Source organism: Pangasianodon hypophthalmus, chromosome 2 (assembly GCF_027358585.1).
Source record: "Pangasianodon hypophthalmus isolate fPanHyp1 chromosome 2, fPanHyp1.pri, whole genome shotgun sequence".
In the NCBI taxonomy this organism is placed as follows: Eukaryota; Metazoa; Chordata; class Actinopteri; order Siluriformes; family Pangasiidae; genus Pangasianodon; species Pangasianodon hypophthalmus.
Genome location: NC_069711.1, coordinates 309365 through 331500, shown reverse-complemented (window position 1 = coordinate 331500; position 22136 = coordinate 309365). Strand labels below are relative to the sequence as shown.

The following is a 22136-nucleotide window of genomic DNA, read 5'->3' as shown; positions in this document are numbered from 1 at the left end:
TAAACACACATCATTTCTTATCAGTGGGTTTTAATACAGCGTAATTCTAAATATATACAACTTGCTACAAATGATTAATACATTTTATACTTACAGATGATCCACTGTAGGAAACAGGCCACGGATCAGTGAAAGAGGAGAAACACGAGAAAAACTTTCACACTTTCTCTGAAAAGTTTGGAATTTAGACAAACCTGGAAGATTGTAGTTTTTTAGAAAAAGTATTGATATTCAGCAGTAATGAACAAACTCAACACTATCCTAAAATATGAATAAAATACTTTTAACCAAATCTGTTTAACCGAACAGTAAACATTCTCAAATCTGATTGGCTGAACTGCGCAGTGAACGGTGTAATATACGCATACCTGCGAGCGCATCACGACTTTATTCTGTATTAATGATTTTAAACCAATAAAAACGCACATGACACAGCGTGCAGAATTAACGTTATAGTTCACACATTACACACATTATTTCCTCCTGACTGCATAAGAATAGATAAATTTTTCATTCATTATTTTAAATGTATTTTGTTTTGTAAAAGTATGAATTATTAACCCTTGTTTACTTCATATGAACTTTTTAAAATAGTTAATATAACAGTTTTTTAATTCACGTTTTGGATGAATTTAGTAAACTCTGCAAAGCACTTTGAAAGACCTTTCGATGTACAGTTATTATTATTATTATTATTATTATTATTATTATTATTAGGTATCAGTATGTACATTCATAAGAATTACGCTGTACTAAAGCCCTTAGTTCATTAATTACATAAAGGACACTTGTGTAAATTAGGGACACTTTTACATTACAAACATAAGATAAAATTGGCTCTAATCTAAAGTTTTAGATGTTAAATAGCGTGATCAGCATTCCCATTTTTAAACAAAACCCCACAGTGTGTGGCAGCAGCCAGGCGAGCAGGTTAGTGTGTGTTTTGGAGAAGAACATGGCCACAGGTAGGTAGCCTTTATGTCCTGCTGCTGGCTCTGCATGATCCGCTGCTGGCCTGCCATCTCAGAGCTTCATCCACCCAGTCAGTGTGTGTCAACATCATCGCTTTGTGTGTATCATGAGAGAAGTCTGGAGAGGTGAAGCCTGAGTAGATGCCTCCTGGCTTGAGTGAGTGGGCGGTTCTTTCAGAACCCTAAGCAGTACACTGGTATGGCAAGTGTGTAAATGTGTGTAGTTTCCAATTATCATCATTATTATTATTATTATTATTATTATTATTATTATTATTATTATTAAGATGTTCTTAAATATTTAATACAGATATTCAGATATAAAAGACAATCCTGTGGTGATGGTCTCCACAAATTTATTCTTCTTGTTCAGCTTTCTGCAGTCTACCTCACATCTGGAATCAGTCCTGATACAAATACGGGCATTTTTTCACCCAGAACGTAGTGAATTTCTGCTCTATTATATAATAAAGTACGTACCTTCAGCACATTCCGGATTTTCTCAACTCTATGCAGACGAGGAGTAACGGAATAAAGTGACAAATCCATATGATTGGCTTGAACGATTGCTCGGACCAGTCGTATGGCACGTGTAGGCCAACGTTTCTTCAGTTCCCTGCTCACAACTTTAGTTCCTATCTGCAGTTAGTTCCCATTTAACCTGTAATGATACGCCCATAAGACACAAACTGCAAGCAACGTGAGTGATTTGTCACTGAAGCCCTTCAGCCACAATGCAGTAAGCTGAACAAAGGTGCTCAAAATAAGATTATTGTTTTATTTTCCTTTATACAGTAGCAAAAAGACCTTAAAGTTCATATTTGTGGGCTGAATCAGATTTTTGGAGATCATCATCACAGCTGGTCTACAATCACTGTCTGACTCGCCAAAGACTAAACGCAGCCGCTCCAGTGCGCCGCTACGGAGGGTTTATATGATCCCTGAAACTACGCAGATTCATTTTTAAAATGTCTGAGACATATTCAGTACATGTGAACTGTCTTACAGGGAATTTTACTCGTTTAACTTCACTAAACAATCAGCACTGCTTATGTATGAGTAATCCAACCCTCTCAAAACCATCCAAAAATATATCTTTATATCTAAGCTCCAGAATTACTGACACCCTTTATATAAACGAGCTGAAGTATTTTTAGTAACACATGCAGTAAGTAATACTGTAAACCTAAATATGTGGACAGTCATAATAGTAGCTCCATTTTAACATCGTTAGAAAGAATGTGTAGACAATTTTGGTCCATTCTTCCACACGAAACATTTAAAGCTCCTGAATATTCCTATGTTTGTGGACATTCCTTTAAGTTTTAATAAAATTTTGGTCTCATCTGACCATAAAAACCCGATTCCAGCTGGAGCTCCAGTGAGGCTCGGTGAAATACACGTGATGAAACTTGACCAAAAAAAATCAACTGAAATGAACAACACCTGGCTTTTATTTTAAATAGTGTTTAGGGCTAGAACATACTTTTAGTTGAACTTTTAGTTTTAGTATTCTTAGATGGATTTATTACTCAGAAATTCTAATAAATATCGGCTTTTTCTGAACATTTGCTTACATTAAACACTAACTGAATTTAGCAGCCAAAAGTAAAATGCTAAAAAATAAAAATTACTGCTAAGAAATTCTTCTTTTTCTTCTTCTAGTAGGATTTAATAATAGAAATACTTTTATTATATTATTAATAAAGATAGTCACTAATATTTTAGGTCTAAAACAGTACAATGCATTAAAAATCCTTGATGTATGTATGTATGCTGTGTATATAAACACAATGGAGTCCCAAAGTCTCAGACTACACTGAAAATCTGGACATTTTTTTTCCATTTAAATTCAAAAATAAACAGAAAGTTTTAGAATTTCGAAATATTTAAAACAAAGAAAGTAAATGTTCAATATATTGAATATTTAATATTAAAGATTCTGCACTATTTCTAGATATTTAAATGTAAGCAAATGTGTGATATTGAGCAGGTTTGTAACTGCTTTGTACAAAAGGTCAGATTTTCCTCATGTCTGATCTCTTCTGCTTAAGCGTGAGATCAGACGACACTCTGATGGATCTGATCTAAAATGGATCATCAGGTTTTACATGCTTGTGGAGTCCATGCCAGCTCGAGTCACACTGTCATTAAAGCAAAAAGGAGTTGAACCAAATACTTAGGAACTCTGAAATTCATGTAAATATTTAAAAGATTCTAATTTTCACTCAAGTTGTTGTCATGAATATAATATGGAATAAAAATTGGTGTATTAAATGAGAAATGAATGCAAACCTAGAAGCATTTTCACTCTCAGACTTTTGGACCCCGCTGTATTTTAAACAATTAATAATGATCAGCATGTACATACTAATTTTTTTAGAAAAGCTAATAATGATATTTTTTACTAAATTCACCGTTTTTCGGCGGCCATGTTGGATTGGATTAAGCAACTTTTAATGGAATAATAAAAATAAGCGTAATGGTGGATATCTAATATCCGGAATTTATATATTTAAAGCTGTAAAGCTGCTTTGTGAAAATGTCCACTGTTAAAAGCACTATACAAATAAAACTGAGTTGAATTTGAATTAATATCTTAAAAAAAAAAAGAGCATTTAATTAATGGTTTACAAGTGTGGACTAAATTATTTAGTTCCTTCTATTTTTTTGAGAGAAAAATAATAATTTTTGTATGTTTTCTTAAAGGGTGTCTATAATTCCAGAGGTAACTATAACCAGTTTTAGATTCTCATGATTTAAAATGAGCCTGAAGAGCCACTATTTCATTCCACATGTGAATTACACAAATTAGTTACGTTCCCTCTTCTCTTGGATATGAGTTTGGAGATTACTGATTTGTGGTATCTCCTGACGGTTGCGTGTCGTCTCTCTCGTTATTAGGTTGTGGTGAATGCGCTGGTGGGTGCCATCCCATCCATCATGAACGTGCTGTTGGTGTGTTTGATCTTCTGGCTCATCTTCAGTATTATGGGGGTGAACCTGTTCGCCGGAAAGTACTACTACTGCTTTAACGAAACGTCAGAGGAATATTTCGAGATTGATGACGTCAACAACAAGACGGAATGTTTTGCACTCATCAATGCAAATCACAGTGAGGTTCGCTGGAAAAACGTCAAGATCAACTTCGATAACGTGGGCGCTGGATATCTGGCGCTCTTACAAGTGGTGTGTTTTATTTGATTATTTTAGTAAAATGTCATTAAGACTGTTTATACACTGCCATTAGCTGTTATACAGTAGTGCTGAGAAATCTGATGATTTAAGGCTAACATGAGGTGACTGTAGTGTGAGTTGATTAGGACTCAGTTGTCATTATGCAGATGTGCTAAGAGAGGTGTCTGAGAGAAAAAGAGAAATTCTGCGTATGTTTGTGAATTTTTTATTTTATTTTTCAGCCGTGCATCGAGTAACAGTGTGAAAACAGTGAGGCAAAAATCCACTCGTGATACAGCTTCTCCATTTGTTTAAAAACCAACGCTAAAGTACCCACAATACGCCTCTTAGAGAATTTGGAGAATTTTATTTGTGTTTGTTAGCTTAAATGCTGCCTCCTATATCTCTGTAGCAGGGGATCAAAAATTTAAAATGCTACGTCTAAACCGCAAATGTTGGAAAAATGTTAGAAAGACATCACCTGTGATAAAGTGGCAAAATTTATAACAATATCAATATGACATCATCATCATCCTATTGCCCAGTCCTACCTTTAACTGTCCAACAAACTCCTGCAGAATTCTTCAAGTTTAGAGAAAAAAAATCAGATTTAAAAGATTAATGCAATGATTATGAGTGAATAATGAAGCTCAGTGTAGGTTAGGTGTTTTATATATATATATATATATTGTGTGTCTTTATCTGTATACAGTTTAGACTTCTGTGAAAGTCTGTAACTCCAACACTCATTACTTTTCAGCTTATAACCAAAAATCCCAAGTTGTGTTGAGAATCTGAAACGGATAAAAGCAAAGAGTTAACGTGTCTTTGTTCTGATGTTCTGCTCCGTTAGGCCACGTTTAAAGGTTGGATGGACATCATGTACGCAGCTGTGGATTCCCGAAAGGTAAAACAAATACGTGACCTTATTGCCGTTTTCTAAGAGCTTTGTCGCAGGTTTAACAAACACTTTCACACTGTACAGTAGCTGTGATAATTTGCAGTCTTAAAAATGGAGACAGACTGCATTCTGTTGAAGTGCGAGATCCGCCACACCCCCGTCCAATCTAAACAAACCTGACAGTAGCTTAGCGAACTAGCTAAATATGGAGAACACTGAGGAGTTTCACTGACTCTCACTGATGGAGAAGTCCTGACGGTGTATAACCACGGTATTGAGTTCTCCATCTCTCTCAGGAAGTGACGTATTCCGTTCCTGAATTTAGTGAATCCGAAATGCTCCGGTCACATGATCGCCACCTCGTACTCCGACCTCTTCAAAACGAATGAAACAAATCAACCACGCTTAGAAAAGGGAGCTGTTAGTGTGCAGGAAGATGCACAAAACACACCCAGGAACCATGTTTACTGCAACGATATATCTCCAGAACTATTTTTTTAGATATATTGTTGTATTGATGCCCATAACTCTAAGTGAAGACCAAGTTTGATTTCAGGAGCACTTTAATAATCTGTTAAATTGGAAACTAATCACCATATACACCTTTGGGTTTGATTATTTGACTACCAGAATCTGTGTATAAACATTTTATTCTGCAATCAGAATGAATTCATACAGATTGGTGAAAACATTTTCAGTGAAATTTCATTGTTTTGTTTTTTCTTAAATACACTTTTGATTTTGGTCACTTTCATGATTCGGTCATTGAAATGCAATTATCTGTTTTATTTGGGGATTAAAATGTGCATCAGTGAACTGTGAATATTTGCTCTGATTGTTTTTAGGTTGAATATCAACCGAAGTATGAAGATAATCTGTACATGTACATCTATTTCGTCATCTTCATCATCTTTGGCTCATTCTTTACACTCAATCTCTTCATTGGTGTCATCATCGACAACTTCAACCAGCAGAAGAAAAAGATGAGTGTTCTCTTTGTTTCATTCAACAACCTTTTTCCTCTCTCCTTAAATATCTTTCTCTTAATTTACAGCTGAATGTGTAATTCTAAACCATTATAAAGATTCTATAAATTATGTAATGGTTTAATCTCTATAAGAAATGATGTGATGAGTCTCAGCATCGTCATAACACTCAGTGATTTTGTTCATCGCAAACATTAGCGATTGCTAGAGTTTGCTAGCGAGCTAGTTTCTCGTCTGTTTCTGTTTTCAGGCACTACACAGTTATTCTGTCACACTTTGCATTTGAATGTGGTTGCTCAGTAGCCATTGAGGGTTCTTTCACATACACAGTGTTGAGTGTGTTTGGACAGAAGCACTTCATGCGTGAATGTCGCTACAGTGGGAGTTTGTCAGGTTGTAACCAGAGTTATTTTGTCTCTATACTTCGGAGGTCAGGATATCTTCATGACAGAAGAACAGAAGAAGTATTATAATGCTATGAAGAAACTGGGCTCGAAGAAACCACAGAAGCCCATCCCCAGACCACAGGTAAGCCCATCCCCAGACCACAGGTAAGCCCATCCCCAGACCACAGGTAAGCCCATCCCCAGACCACAGGTAAGCCCATCCCCAGACCACAGGTAAGCACCTGAGCAGACGTAAACCTCAGCACATAAACAAAAAACGATTTCTGTTTACGATTGGTTTTTTTCATCTTCCTTTCCATTTTTCTTTCAGAACAACATCCAGGGGATGGTGTTTGACTTCGTCACGCAACAAGCCTTCGACATCTCCATCATGATCATGATCTGTCTCAACATGGTCACAATGATGGTGGAGACAGATGACCAGTCACAAGAGACGGAGACCATTCTGTACTGGGTCAACTTCGTCTTCATCGTTGTTTTCACTGGCGAGTTTGTGCTGAAGCTCTTTGCACTACGACATTACTACTTCACCAACGGCTGGAACATCTTCGACTGCGTGGTGGTGATTCTCTCTATTGTGGGTGAGTAGAATGACACGAGCTGGTTACAGATGTGATGGCGAAGGTGACACAGAACACGCGGCTGGTGGTGGGGGGAGATTTGTCAGACAGTAGTTATGCAAAACAACAAAGGCAACTCATGGATTTGCTTTTTAAATTTTGGACTTTAACCATGGATGGGTGAAGGATCACTACAATGAAAAAAAATCCTGTGATTTTGTACATGCTTGATTTTGACTTTCTGCTTCCTGCTGCCTTACCTCAATCGGTAAAACTGGTTAATTTAATCAATCTTCAAAAGAAAACCCCGTCTTGTGAGATCATGAGATTCTTCCCTTGCGGCATTAATTGTGAAACGAAAATGAAATGAACATTTTTTTTCATTATGTTAAGGCCAATTCAAACGGGACACATAACATCAAGACTTCAATCCATTTTAACAATCGTTTCAATCCACACCAGCCACGTCAGCCAGGACATGGCTGAGAGAGGGTGTGGCTGACAGGGGGTGTGGCTGAAAGAGGGCGTGGCTGAGAGAGGGCGTGGCTGATAGGGTGTGGCTGACAGGGGGTGTGGCTGACAGGGCGTGGCTGAGAGAGGGCGTGGCTGATAGGGTGTGGCTGACAGGGGGTGTGGCTGAGAGAGGGCGTGGCTGATAGGGTGTGGCTGAGAGGTGGTGTGGTTATCAGTGGGGGATTCTGGGATTTGGAGTTCACGGACACTATGACAGTCTATCTAGATAGCTCTCAGCTAGGTTTATTCCATTAATGATTAAACATTAAACAGTTAATATCTTTCAAAACAAATGCCAGTAAATTCACTTGCTCATAAACAGATTAAAATCTAAGTGCACTGTTACTCTTTTTCCTACCAGTAACTTGTGTGGAAATGCAGCTGAGACACGTCCTGTGACTGAGGTGTTGACTCAGACGTACTGTGTTTTCAGTGACCTTGATTCTGCGGCTGTGATGTTGATGTAGATTTATTTCCAGTCGCTGTAGCTGCATGTACAACCATTAATACTCAGTCCCAATTACTTGGCCATGGAGCTGTGAAGAGCAGTATTTAAGACTAGCTGGTCAATGTTGAGGGGACGACAGAAGAGGTGCGATGGCCCATGCTAATAAAAGCTTTTTAAATAAAGCACTTCCTCCACAAGGGCATAAATCAGTAAATATAATCCTGCTACATAAAAGGAATGCGTATCCTTCTGCATATCTTCTTTCTGTGAAAGTAAATCTTAGAGTAAAGTAATCTTAGAGAGTTTTTTCAGTGACACAATGCAAGTTATTGACCATGACTTCTGTTTCTCATATCTCAGGTATGTTCCTGGCAGACCTGATCGAGAAGTACTTTGTGTCACCTACTCTGTTCAGGGTGATCCGTCTGGCTCGAATTGGTCGTATCCTGCGTTTAATCAAAGGAGCCAAGGGGATCCGGACCTTACTGTTTGCCTTAATGATGTCACTTCCTGCCCTGTTTAACATTGGCCTGCTGCTTTTCCTGGTCATGTTCATCTTCTCCATATTTGGTATGTCCAACTTTGCGTATGTGAAGCGGGAGGTCGGCATCGACGACATGTACAACTTTGAGACGTTTGGAAACAGCATGATCATCTTGTTCATGATCACCACGTCGGCAGGGTGGGACGGTTTGCTTGCTCCCATCCTCAACTACCCACCTGATTGCAACCCTGAGAAGGAGAACCCAGGAACCACAGTGAAGGGGGACTGTGGAAATCCTTCTGTGGGAATCTTCTTCTTTGTCATGTACATCATCGTGTCCTTCCTGATTGTTGTAAACATGTACATTGCCATTATTTTGGAGAACTTCAGTGTTGCAACAGAGGAGAGTGCTGATCCGTTGTGCGAGGATGACTTTGAGTCCTTCTATGAGATCTGGGAGAAGTTTGACCCAGATGCCTCACAGTTTATTACCTTTGCCAAGCTGCCGGACTTTGCAGATACACTGGAACATCCTCTACGCGTGCCTAAGCCCAACATAATCGAGCTTATTGCCATGGATCTACCCATGGTGAGTGGTGATCGTATCCACTGCTTGGACATCCTGTTTGCTTTTACCAAGCGTGTCCTGGGTGACAGCGGTGATCTGGACATGATGCGTCAGCAGATGGAGGAGCGCTTCGTGGCAGCGAACCCTTCCAAAGTGTCCTATGAGCCTATCACCACCACGCTACGCCGCAAGCAGGAGGAGGTGTCAGCCGTGGTGATCCAGAGGGCGTACCGCGCCCACCTCACCCGCCGGGGTTTCGTCTGCAAACGCCGGCCTGCCAACAACAAGCTGGAAAACGGAGGGACAAATCAGGAGAAGAAGGAGGACACTCCCTCTACTGCATCTCTGCCATCCTACGACAGCGTAACCAAGCCTGAGAAGGAGAAGCAAGACGACAACAATGAGGGAAAGGGTCGTAAGGAGAAGGGCCGAAACCAAAAAGACGTCAGGGAATCCAAGTGTTAAGGCTGCAGCAGTGGAACACATGGACAGCAAAAACAGTCATGATAATTAATTTAATAACTGCAATTTCAAGCAAAACAAGCAGAAACCCTGAATCAGACTACACAGATACGTGTACAGATTAATTTCATTTGCAAGTAAGAAAACGATATTTTAAAAAGATCCACGAATAAAAGGACAAGACAAAAAAATTGTTTACAAACTTCACAGGTGTATGGATGCAATGGAAAGCACTGGGGTTTCTTCAAAGCTTGACTCTTTAAAGTTAAACCAAACATAATCAGCTTCCTGTGTGACACTGTTGCATCAAAACTTGAGTTAAACAAAATCAGATAGGATCTTTCACAACCGACTGATACTTGATTATCGCGTATTAGAGGGCTACACTGCACTTCAGGATGGAACTTGTTGCTTATATGAGGAAACCAAGGAGAAAACAATCACAGCATGGCGTGTCGTTCCCCACATCTGGAGAATCCCGTGCTGATGCTCTGTGTTTATGAAAATTTCCGTAAAGGAAATGAACACTCGTGGAAGAATCAGCTTCCAAACATGAACAGCAGAGGAATCTGCACTATTTCATTTCAGACAAACTCAAAATTGACTGTGAGAGTGAGCAGAGATCAGTGGAGTGTGATGAACAAAACCATAGAGCTTGGCTGATTCAAATGGTATCTTTGTGTTAGTCAGCGTTAAATATACTTTACACGGTCTTTACATTATTTGAGCGGCAAAAAAAGGAAAAAAAGGGAGGAACAACAAAACACCAACAAGAGCGAAAAGAAAATCAACATTCAACATTTTGCCCATGCCACCCTCAGTAACTATGTCATCATATATTTGTTATTTATACTTATGCATCAAAAAGCTTTTTTCTACATGGGCTTTCACACTGATAAGGAAAGGAGGCGAATACCACGGGCCTCCGACGATTTCCGACATTTCAAAATGAATAATAAATTATTGTGCTTGTTCAATGCATAGAAATGACTTGCATGATGGCATGTTTTGATCAGAAATTCTTGCATGAATAATCATAGTCCACAAAACACTAATACAGACCGCCACAGTGGCTTGATAGTACATTAAAGGCTGTCCACTGGCTAAATTGAGTCTAATCTGACAATGCTGAAACCGAATTGACCCTGAAATCACGATGTGTCCTTTAACTCGTCACCGATTTTGGGTTCAGTAGCTACTAAGAGCCTCTAACTAACTGAAAACGACTGAAAGCAATGTGACGCATTGGTGAGGAACATACCATTTTTTTGCTGCTCAGGAGATGATGTGTATGGAGAAATGCAAAGTGTGCGTGCGCGTGTGTGTATGTGAGTGTGTGTGTGTGTGTAGATCCTAAAGCGTTTTTTTTAATTTTATTTGTATGCAGCAATATTGCTTACCTTGCCTACAGCACTGGCCTCTCGGTGCTCTGTAGATGCGGGGTTGAAAGAAGGGAAGCGCGACACCGGGTGTGGCACGCTGGGCGCCGTTTCCGAGCCTCAACTGCAGTAAGATTCAGAAAGTGGCAATTGTTATTAATTTTATTTCAAGAAGTAAATATTTCATTATTCCACTCCATCGGATTTCTTTAGAGAGTTTGACTACGTCTACACCCATGTCGGTTTTTATTCCAGTTCATGTTTTTGTTTTTAATGTTCTGTACATCTTTGCAATATGACTCTGAGAGGCAGTGTATTAGGAAGCCAAAGAGGTCTGTCTTGGTAGTTTGGTTGAAAAAGGTCTCAGGATGGGATGGAGTCGCACAACCACCCACCCTCCAGACTGATGCTTGTTGAGTTTCCCTCATTTTTCTCAGGATACAACACAGATTCATCATGCTAACGACTCTCCGATAAGAGCGAGTCGAGTCGTAGGGTTAGGAGACAGAGCTGAGCTCCTTTCAATATTCAAAGCAGCTTCCAGCAATGAAACTTCAACAATAACCGCAGTAATAAATAAAGGAGGAAATTCACTGTGAGGCGATTAGATTAAAGAAGACGGACTGTCATTCAAGCATCACCTGCAAGCAGTACTCACCTCGAGGAACAACCTCGTCCATTCGATAGCGCACTACCATAAGCTCCACCCCGTTTCTGAAGTAGATAACGTAACATCGGGGCGCTGCGTAATGACGTCACGTTTCTGAGCCCCTCATTTGGTCCAGTCGCTGCATGTGTGATCAGCGAGGACATTGTCCTGAAAAAAAACTAAACTAAAAATTTAGCACCATTCGCACTTGTGCAGCCATCCAGGATAGACTGTAAATCATGCATTCATTAAACTTTAAAACTATAAATTCTATTACAAAAAACGAAAAACAAATTTTACAAAAAAAAATACTATTGTACAGTACAGGCTATGTTGCAAACAGCACAAAATGCTGAAAAAGTTAAGAATGAACTTTTTAAGAAGTCTATAAATAATGTAATATATAATTTTATTTTAACGGCATGCATAGTTTTGTGTAAATACAGAAATACATAAAAACTACTGCTATTAATCTAATCCTGAAGACGAATAATAATAATAATCTGAATAGAATGCTTCACTCTCATCGCCCAGGTCTCACTTGGTTAGACTGTGAACTATTTGGTAGGAGGAGTAGATTTTTTGAGACACTTTTCACAATTAATAAAGAGGGGAATCTAATACGAGTATTATATTAAAATGCAAAAAAAGTATGTAAATCTATATATAAAATCGAGGCGTATATATAGAGCTATACTACATATGTATCTATGTATACATGTATATGTACATGTGTGTATATCTATGCACACATACATATGTATGTATATATATACATATATACATTATTATTATTATTATTATTATTATTATTATTATTAAACCTCCACTGAGTTGACCTCTGCTTGGAGTGGAGGGGACGCGCCACTGACTGTCCTTCGCTCACGTTATCTTTATTTTTGTGCAATACGTTCAGTGAACGACCAAAACTCTGGCCTGGCCCACACACTGTGCATGTGTGTGTGTGTGTGTGTGTGTGTGTGTGTGTGTGTGTGTGTGTGTGTGTGGGCGGGTCTAATGCTCAGCGCATGGTGAAATATTAGCTGCTTATGTCGCCTGTATTTGGGAGGGGAATGCATTACCAGCACCTCATTTTCTACCTTTATGTCCTGTGTGCCTGCGTGAAGAGGCCACCCTTCACCACACACACACACACACACACGCACACACACACGCACACACACTGACATATATACACACTTACATAACACACACACACTTTCTCCTCCCTAGAGATCTTTATTTACTGATGCAGATTGAAGATTTTTTGAACTCTGTGTGTGTGTGTGTGTGTGTGTGTAGGGAGGACTGGTCACTTTAAGAGTGTGTGTGTGTGTGTGTGTGTGTGAGAGAGAGAGAGGCAGACATGGCTGAACTCTAGAGCATAGCTTTTTTCCTCATTAAGGTACACAGCAATGCAATTTATATCGTTCAGTTCAGGCTTTTCGTTTTCCGGTTTGTTGTTTATGTTCGTTTCAGGTGCCTTTTTGCTGCCGATTTTGTTTGATTAAAAAAACTTTAGATGATGTTGAGTTAAAATTCTAAACAAGTGGAGCTTGTTTAAAAAGAGCACTGAGAAAAAAAATAAAGGATGTCTGAGACGTCCATGGAAAAAAAACAAAAACAAAAAAAAACCCTTAACTGGCATCAGCCTGACTTTATCCTCAGAGGTTGTAGTATAATGTAGGGCAGATGGACGGAGTGCGCACTTTCGAGTGAGCACTCTTTCTCCTGATGGTTCACTCTGTGGAGAGATCAGCAGTCTGCCTTCTGTGCTCAGCTTCTGCCCATTTCTGATCATTTCTTTATTTTTCTATCAATAATAATTTGTGTTTTTTTTCTTTGTAGCATGACTGAGATGCTATTTGTCTCATTTGCTGATTAATAATTGGAAAGTGCTTCTTGGTTGACAATGTTGTTCTTATCTCTTGCCACTGATGTTGGAGAGACGATGGTGTGTTGCACAACAGCTTGAATTTAGCGAGAATCAGTGAAAGATTGTCTTCATTTGAGCACGAAACCTTTTTCCAAACAATAAAGCAGCCTTCCAGTTACGCCCGAGTGTTCGTGTCCTTTTATTTGTGTCTGTGTGTTCTTTTGCATTTCACTCTTAAGGCCTCGGCAGATTTAATGCAGAGACGAAGTCTGTGGGGGTTTAAGACCAAACCACCTTCACGTGTGCAAGTCCTCCAGTACTGCAGGTGGCGCTGTTACCGAGGAAGAGGAGGGACTGATTATTTCAGTCCATATTTACAAAGTGAAAAGTAAAAGAGAAATAAGACACACGAGTATATTAAATAAATTGAGGGTTGAGGATGAAATCTGTGTGATGCTTGGGTTTGGGTGGCTCTTGTTTGTATTGACCAATCATAACGGCACGCAAAGCCTCCACACGACGTCCGTTTGTGCCACAATGATGTTGTATTGTTTGTGGAAACTGGCTGAACATCGTCTCCACATGAATCATGCTGAGGTCTTTAGAAAGAAACTGCAGTAGTACATCAGCACTATCGTAACCTGGTTTGTAAATGTAACCGTTGGAGTTTATGGATTACTAAAAAATTAACAGTTGCACCAGTTATAACGTAAAAAACACCTTCCCCTTAGTTAGCTAAGCTACAGCCGAGCTAGCTACAGGTGAGCTAGGTTATAATAAAGTAACTAGCTACGATACAAGCTACTAAGAAAATGTGGATAATTACAGTACACTGAAGCTACTTTATAGTAATACATTATAATTAAATCCTCCAATAAGAGATGCAAACTTTCTCACTCAGCTTTACGTTAAATACAGGATGGGGTTCTTATTTACTTTTTAGATGAATTTTTTTTTGTACTAATCTGTGATCTATAAACCTGTGGCTTAGCTCACACATGTACTGTTAGCTGGATAAAATAGCTAGCTGGCTAGTTAGTTAAACAATGAAATGTGTACCAAGTTTCAGTACTTAATAAAAAGTGGTATCGAGGTCAAATGTTTAAAAGCACAAGAGCAAAACGAGGCTTTTGCACTTTTTCTGTATTTTGCTAGAACTCTGACGTTAGTGAGTTTCAGGTCAGGATTTGGGAAATAAACAGATATTCAGTGAAGTAAACGTGCGAGGCTCAGCTCGGCAAGTTTAACTGATAAAACCAGATTAAAGGTTAAAATCGTGACATAACGTTACTAAATATATTGGGACATTTACATGTATCTGCTGCCGTATCTGTCACTGTCCTGTGAGTTTGCCGTCCTCCTATTGGTGGATTTTATTTCAATTCAATTTTATTTAGATAATTTTTTTTTACAATGAACCCTGTCGCTAAGCAGCTTTACAGAAATCTGGATATAAATTTTAAATGTATCCCTAATAAACAGGCCTGATGTCTGTGTGGTTCCATCCACAGTGAAGTGCAGATGCCACGAGCAGCTTCGTACTCAGGACTCCATCAGTGGACAGGGGATAGATTTTAACCAGCCGGACTTCTTCCGAAAACTGATGAATTTCCTGGTTGCACAATTGCACTATTTGTCCATATAGTACACAATAATAGAAGGGAATGATTTATAATCGCACTATCCGTGTCACCCAGATGAGGATGGTTCCCTTTAGAGTCTGGTTCCTCTCAAGGTTTCTTCCTCATATCGTCTCAGAGGGTTTTTCCTCACCACCGTCGCCTCTGGCTCGCTCATTAGGGAAAAATTCACGTATTTACAATTTATTTTTTTAATCCATTTATTTCTGTAAAGCTGCTTTGTGACAATGTTCAATGTTAAAAATGCTATACAAATAAAATTGAATTGAATTGAATTAAACCCATGGTGATCTTCTATGTGGTACCATCCTCAGTGAACCCATGGTGATCTTCTGTACCATCCTCAGTGAACCCATGGTGATCTTCTGTACCATCCTCAGTGAACCCATGGTGATCTTCTGGCTGAGTGTCGTAGCAGTGATCACACTGACACAGCTTTGTCTTCAGCTGTCTTTGGTCACAGTGACACTAAATCGCATTACGTTACGTGTTCTACGACTGATGATCTTAATAAAATTGTGAAAAATGAAAAAGTTAACATCTGGACAGTTGAAGACTGGATAAAGACCAGGTCATTTATGTTCTCTAATCTTCTGGAGTCTGTGCCCATGATGTGGTCTTCTGCTGTTGTAGCTCATCCACCTCAAGGTTTGATGCTTTGTGCTTGCTGAGATGCCTTTCTGCTCACCATGTTTGTAAAGAGTGATTATTTGAGTTACTATAGTTACTATATTTTTCTTTAGCTTTTTCTGGTTGGAAGTTGGGAATTGCAAAGCAGCATCAACTCCACTGCACAGCATCAGGAGGTAGCTGAATGGCGTTTTTGTCGGAAACCGGCAACCAAAGTGAAAATACGCCACCATTTCCATTAAAGAGGTTTAATTTGAAGAGTTGAATCCAAGTCGTTAAGGGTGAATTTTTCTTTTTAAGTGTAATTTTTAATTTTTCTGTACTTTGTTTTTCTCCCCTTAGAGTAAATACACGAGTGTGATCAGTACTGGATCACTCCATGACAAAGACAGTGTGAAACGTTTACAATTACAAGAGCTCCAGCAGCCTCTGAGAAATGTCTGTTTTCTTCAGCCGCTCTGTGTATGTATGTGTGTGTGTATGTGTGTGTGTGCGTGTGTGTATGTGCGTGTGTGTGTGCGTGTGTGTGTGTGCGTGTGTGTGTGTGTGTGTGTGCGTGCGTGCGTGCGTGTGTGTGTGTGTGTGTGTGCGCGTGTGTGTGTGTGTGTGTGTGTGTGTGGGCAGAGGAGGGGTCTGTAGATAATAGGACATCTGTCACCCTGCATGCTGACACACAGGAGCTTCAGAGTGGGGGTTATTTTCTGAAGAGCTAAACAGATGAAGCAGACATCAGGCTTGAGCTTTGGAGCTAAAAGTCATTTTAACGTCTGTATTTTTCATTCCTTAGAGTTTGTAGTTTCTGTAAATGATTTAAACCGAGTCTGTAGTTAGTATTTCACAAATAGCCAGTTGACAGATGTTTCTTTTTTATCCAGGAATAATTTTCACCAATCTAATCATTCACTTTAACTTTCACAGTGCAGTGAGCATGTCCTTTACACCCCTGTGGCACAAACTGTGTTTCACTTCAGCACTTGTTTAAACTTTAAAGGGAAAAGTTTTATATAGATATAATATATATCTATAAATTTTATTCTTATTTGAACTGTGGGAAAAGTCAGTTGATCAGTTAGATCGACTTACACTCGTATTCAGTATAGAATATTAAAGGCACTTTTTTAAAGCTTATATGCACTGAATATTGTATGCTAGCTGTATCTGAATTTAACATGCTTTATAAATGCTTTATAAAGCCCTGATGCAGAATATCTTCCTTCTCTAAAGAAGAAGAAAGCCTATATTATGTAAAGCTACATAAAACCACCCATATACTGTAAATATCTTCATCCTGTATGCTAAAAGAGCTACCTAATAAAACTTTACAAAATAAAACTCATTTTAAATGGATAATTAAGAAATATTTTTTAAATATTTGTAGTGGCTAAAACAGACTGATGCTTGGTGTAGATTAAACTGACAGAACTGAACTGAGGAATCTTAAATTATATTAGAATGTAAATAATAGAATATATTATTCTATTTTAATTTAATTATTATTCAACCCAAATTCATGTGGACTTCATAGCCAGGGCAAAGTGTAATGTATACAGAAGTGTAATATATTCAGAATACAGTCTTATATTCATCTGATTGTATAAATTTGGTTAAATTAATAAATTTAGAATTTTGTGAACCAGAAATAAAGCAACATGTGCGTTGTTTTCAGTAAAGATTTTATTTTGGATGAATGCTTCCTGAAGTAGATGCTTTCAAAATTAAAAACACACAAAAATCCACTTGCAATCACACTTTATATTCAAGAAAAAAATCAACATACAAGCACATGAGGTAGTGTTTTTTTTTTAACAAGTGTTAAACTACAACCACACAAACTTAAGATTTAACACACTTCCAGTATTTATGACCCGTTCGTAAATCTCATTTTTGATCAAAATAGATATAAAGAAAAAAAGTTAATGGTCTTCAAATGTCATAAAGGCATTGTGTTCCTGTGGAGCAGAAAATGGAAGAGCAGAAAGAGGAGAAAGTTTAGTATCTTTCTGCCATTTTATGTAATAAAAAAACACACCTTGTGACATGATTAACAAATTCAATTAACTATTCAATAATGATCTATAAGTAATGGCGTCTGTTTCTGATTCAATACCAAAAATTACCAATAAATTCATGGTAAAGTGTTCATTGTAAACATATTCGAAGGACAGATATGTTACCTCATAGACTGGCAAAATCTTTGTTACTCAGCTGCATAATGGCTGAGTGTTAATGATTCTCAGCTGAGCATGAACAATTTTTTTTTTTACCATTAATGAAACAGAAAAGTAAAAAAAAAGACTTTTGCATTCCTCGAGCTTTTCCGTCATTCCTGAGATAATGTCGAGACATTCATGATTTGTAGAGTAACCTCTCTTTCTGAAGTTTCACTAATTGCATATTTCTCGTAATTCTTTGTGCGAGTTTATGTCTAGAATACATAAGTAGTGTCCATTAAAACATCACATTCGTAAAAAAGAAAACCTTGTAAACTTTTATCATCTAAATTCCTGAGTATTTTCCTGAGTATAAATACCTGACTATTTACTTAATCTTTAAAATCAGATTCTAATCAGCTTTTTCTCCTCCTTAACTCTCTATTTTCACCCTCCATGCGACTGGAATTTATTGATTGGCTCGGGGGATTAGTGCTTGCTGTGGTTTATGCTTCACTACACTGATTGATTACTTACAGAGCGGGGGTTAGAGAACAATAGTCAGTCTGAGGAAAAGGAAATGTAGAGCTCTAAGGATGTAGGCTGTGTTTCCACCAAGGTTTAGGAACCTTCTGAAGAGCTTCGGAGTTCAGAAATCTCCTGGATGAGTTCTTGATATGGGAGAATAACAAGACTGAGTGTCATACAGCAAAAACACAGCAAACATGGAGGGAGCTGAGACTGAATTTGTTCTTGAATGGTTCTGTCTTGTTGCGTCGACATGACGTTAATATCACTAGCCTTCGAGTCTTTATCACCACGTGTGATGTGCTACCTCTGTTATAAAACAGTTACTAGCTAAATACAAGAAGGTTGATCAACAATCAGTAATGTTCAGTATGCCAAGCCCCATTCCTAATTGTTCCTATGGAAGACTCAGGAACTAAAATGGCTCCTCACACCAACCCACCCTCACACAGAGGACTCTTGTCTCAGGCATGGGCCAAGGTGGCCTCTCTTACCAAAATATGCTGAATAAAAAATATTATGCCTGGCTTGCCTTGAACTAAAGCCCAGAAACTAAAATTGGCCCTGGTTCCTCTGGTGATAATGCACCAAATATTCCTAAATAATACGTATATTTCTAAAAAAAAAAGTTCCTGTGGTGGAAATGCTCCTAAAGTAAATGAGTTCCTTTAAACCTTTCTATGTTGTGATGGTAGAAAATGGGTTTAAAATTTCCTCAGTTCCTGAAAAGGTTCCTGGGTTATTTAAAGGTTACTGAGACAGAAATGTGCCTGTAGATTCTGGCTTGTGTAGGACCTAAAAGCAACGTGCAGTTTGCCAAGCAGGAACTTACAGTGGGACGACCAGGGAAGCTGTCCAGGGCGTGGGCCAGTTTGCAAACATCAATATATTTTTGAGAAAATATATTGATATTATGGCAGACCTATCTAGAAACTAAAACTGGCCCAGATTCCATTAATAATAAATCCTAAAAATGTTACTGTGGTGGAAACAAGCCTAAAATTCCTTAAAAAAAAAAAAAAAAAAAAGATTCCTGCTGTGGAAAAAGATTATACACTGATTCGTAGTCGTAATCTGGGAATCATAAAATGTGATGTGATGTGTAGCGTGAATTCCTTAAAATTCCCAATATTAAACTAAAATCTAATTTAATAACTAACATTCTCTCGTCACCGCTCTCTCATTCTGTTTCAAATGGAGAGCGAAGATATGCACATAAAACCAAAGCTGTACGAAGGCTCGACTACGCTGCATAACTCAGGGGTAAGTGTATTGCTCAGCACCGCTATAAGACGCTGTCTCTGAGGGCTGTAAATAACTGCTCTTCCTCACCAGGTCTACCTTCATGTCTGGTCTGAAGGGCTGAAGATCTGCACTGCTGTTCGGGATGCCGCTGCTGATGGGATGCTCACTGTTATCCCTCGCTGTATAAGGTGACACTCTGGTGCTTTTATTTTGATCGAATCCAAAAGTCTTGTTATGTTCGTGGAACTCCTCGGGTCGTTTCAGAGCCTGAGCGCTGTGGGTGGGTTGGAGGCCACTGCTCAGAGGTGGTAGAAGGGAAGGAGAACCAGGTGTGGTTAGACCTGGGGGATAGGTGTAGACTGGGGCAGGAGGCGGGTAGGTTGGAGGTAAGGCAAAAGCCGGCTGGTGCAAGTAAGTGGGTCGAGGGTACAAGTGCGACCCGCTGTATGTGGAGGTATAATCCTGAGATATGGCCCCATTACTGAATTGCTCTGAAAGGTTACTTGCACTTGCTAAAGAGCCTTTTATTCCATCTATCCCGTCTGGGTTATAGCCCATAGACCAGGCATCCTGGCCGGGCTCACTTCTTCGGAAAGCGCCGGGCTCCGGGTAGACCGGACTGAAGGAATACCTCTCGGCATAGCGCTTCAGCAGGGTGGAGGCGCTGAGGGCGCTGATGTCGTCGGAATACCCGGAGAAAGCAGGATGACTGGGCTGCGGGTATGAAACAGGCTTAGGGTGGGCAGGAGGTGACGTGGTGGAAGTGATGTCATAGTGTTGCTCTGCCCACTCAGATGACCAGTGCATCTTTACCACATCTAGCAGGAAGAGAGATGTGGAAATTATGTGGAAGTGGAAGAGAAATATGTAAATTAGTTATAAAAGTAGGATTTCAGCATCAGAGCCTCGGTTTACGTTAGCTGAGATTGCTAACTTGCTAGTGTAGGTTAGAAGGATCCAGGTAGCACATCATAGTTTGCATATCAGACATGATTGGTTCAAAGCCATTAAGTCCTAATTTAGTGAAGGTACGAGTCCCTGTGAATGAGCTGTTACTATAGAAACGATACCGTATCAGAACAAGCGCATTAATATAAACCTGCACTACTGTCAGAGCTGCTGTTCTAGAAAACTAATCAACATCTTCTGACCAATCAAGATCCAGAATTCAGCAGTGCTGTGGTGTGAATATAACATATATTTGTTGGTATATTGTGTGTATATCCTGCTCTCCTCCCCCCACTCCCAAAAAAAAGGCTGCCTATGGAATGCCAGGAATTCAGCCTGGGATCTATTTACAAAGAGAACATCCTCTGGACACACACACACACACACACACTCAGTGCATGGCCCGAATGAAAGAATATTTTCATTAATATTTTCCTTTTCTCGATTTGCTAATGTTAGCATGAGTAAAGTGGTTAAATTTAGAATTAATCCTGCGTGTTAATCAGCAGAGCCGCTAATGACGTGTGCAGCCCTGATTCTGTCCAGAGCGAGGCGATACGATGGCATTACATCACTATCACAATTATTTACATCACAATACACATTTCTGAGATATCGCTGGTAATCAGTGTCATCATCAATTACAGTTACAAGCAGCTGATTCAACGTTAAATCGATTTTTTTTACCAAATTCTTCTTTTTAAATTCTTGAGGAGTGATATTTTAAAGACATTTTAAAGACATTTTAAAGATATTGATGATAAATGAAGGTATTATTGGACTCGTTCATTGCATTCTAAACACATTTAACACATTTAACGATTTCCTTTCTCATGATAAATGACATTTAAACTAAACTGAAAGAAACCTTGTAAGAAATCCGGGACTTTTTTGAAAAATCAGGGGGAAAAAAACACAGTCACAGTTTTGTATTTAACAGAAGTTTGTTATCAAATGTAAACAATGTTATTTAAAGTTTTAAATGTTAATACACTGCAATGTGTCAGCTGTTAAAGTCATCACCTACACCACACACCACACGAACAGGCCACATGCTTTAGTATTGCAGCACACACACACACACACACACACACAGTGTAATGAATGACCATAACGGTGTCTTGGACTTTGTCTCAGTGTGTGTAAGCTGATAGTGGTGTGTGTTAATGTGTTTTACAACCCACATGTCTGAGAGCACATGAGAAACAACTGTTACCTGTTTAATATCCTTCCCTTCTTTCTCTTTTCAATGATATACACCTCTCTCTCTCTCTCTCCCTCTCTCCCTCTCTCTCTCTCCCTATATAATAAATAATCACACTCTTTTTTTTGGGGCGGGGGGAAACCCATAAAATAAACAAGGAACCATTTACAATTTTACCTAAACAAAACCACTGACATAGGAACAGTAAGATTTCCATGGACACACACACACACACACACACACACACACACACACACACGTAGATATCTCACCTTCTCATTTCCTTGCATCTCCACACTAACATAGCAAAATGTTCAGTTCCACGCTGACACACCAGAACACACTGTCCTCTTCCTTCTGCTGCTCATTCAGCCTCTCAGTGACACCATCCACACCCCCGCAGCCCTGCC

At 39.0% G+C, this 22136-nt stretch overlaps 2 protein-coding genes across 8 annotated transcripts in view; one reads left to right on the top strand and one right to left on the bottom strand.

Annotated features, from left to right (window-relative positions):
* The window catches only part of scn8ab (sodium channel, voltage gated, type VIII, alpha subunit b), a 76023-nt gene extending 62464 nt beyond the window's left edge, over positions 1-13559 (top strand). For all 7 annotated transcript variants that reach the window (XM_053231979.1, XM_053231976.1, XM_053231978.1 and 4 more), the window contains 6 exons: positions 3876-4160; positions 5002-5055; positions 5895-6032; positions 6459-6563; positions 6753-7023; positions 8324-13559. In XM_053231979.1, coding sequence (XP_053087954.1) covers positions 3876-4160; positions 5002-5055; positions 5895-6032; positions 6459-6563; positions 6753-7023; positions 8324-9480 — 2010 coding nt within the window. In that variant the 3' untranslated portion in view covers positions 9481-13559. The remainder of the gene's footprint in view (positions 1-3875; positions 4161-5001; positions 5056-5894; positions 6033-6458; positions 6564-6752; positions 7024-8323) is intronic.
* A 3748-nt stretch (positions 13560-17307) lies between these two features.
* si:dkey-195m11.8 (fidgetin-like protein 2) lies at positions 17308-22136 on the bottom strand. The gene is made up of 2 exons (XM_026945558.3): positions 21999-22136; positions 17308-20392 (listed from the first exon to the last, which is right to left on the bottom strand). The coding sequence occupies exon 2, from the start codon at positions 20379-20381 to the stop codon at positions 19587-19589; it is 795 nt and encodes a 264-aa protein (XP_026801359.3). The 5' UTR covers positions 20382-20392; positions 21999-22136; the 3' UTR covers positions 17308-19586.

What these genes read in the sequence shown, in the direction of transcription:
- si:dkey-195m11.8 (XM_026945558.3), bottom strand. Translation starts at nt 20,381, where the DNA reads ATGCACTGGTCATCTGAGTGGGCAGAGCAACACTATGACATCACTTCC.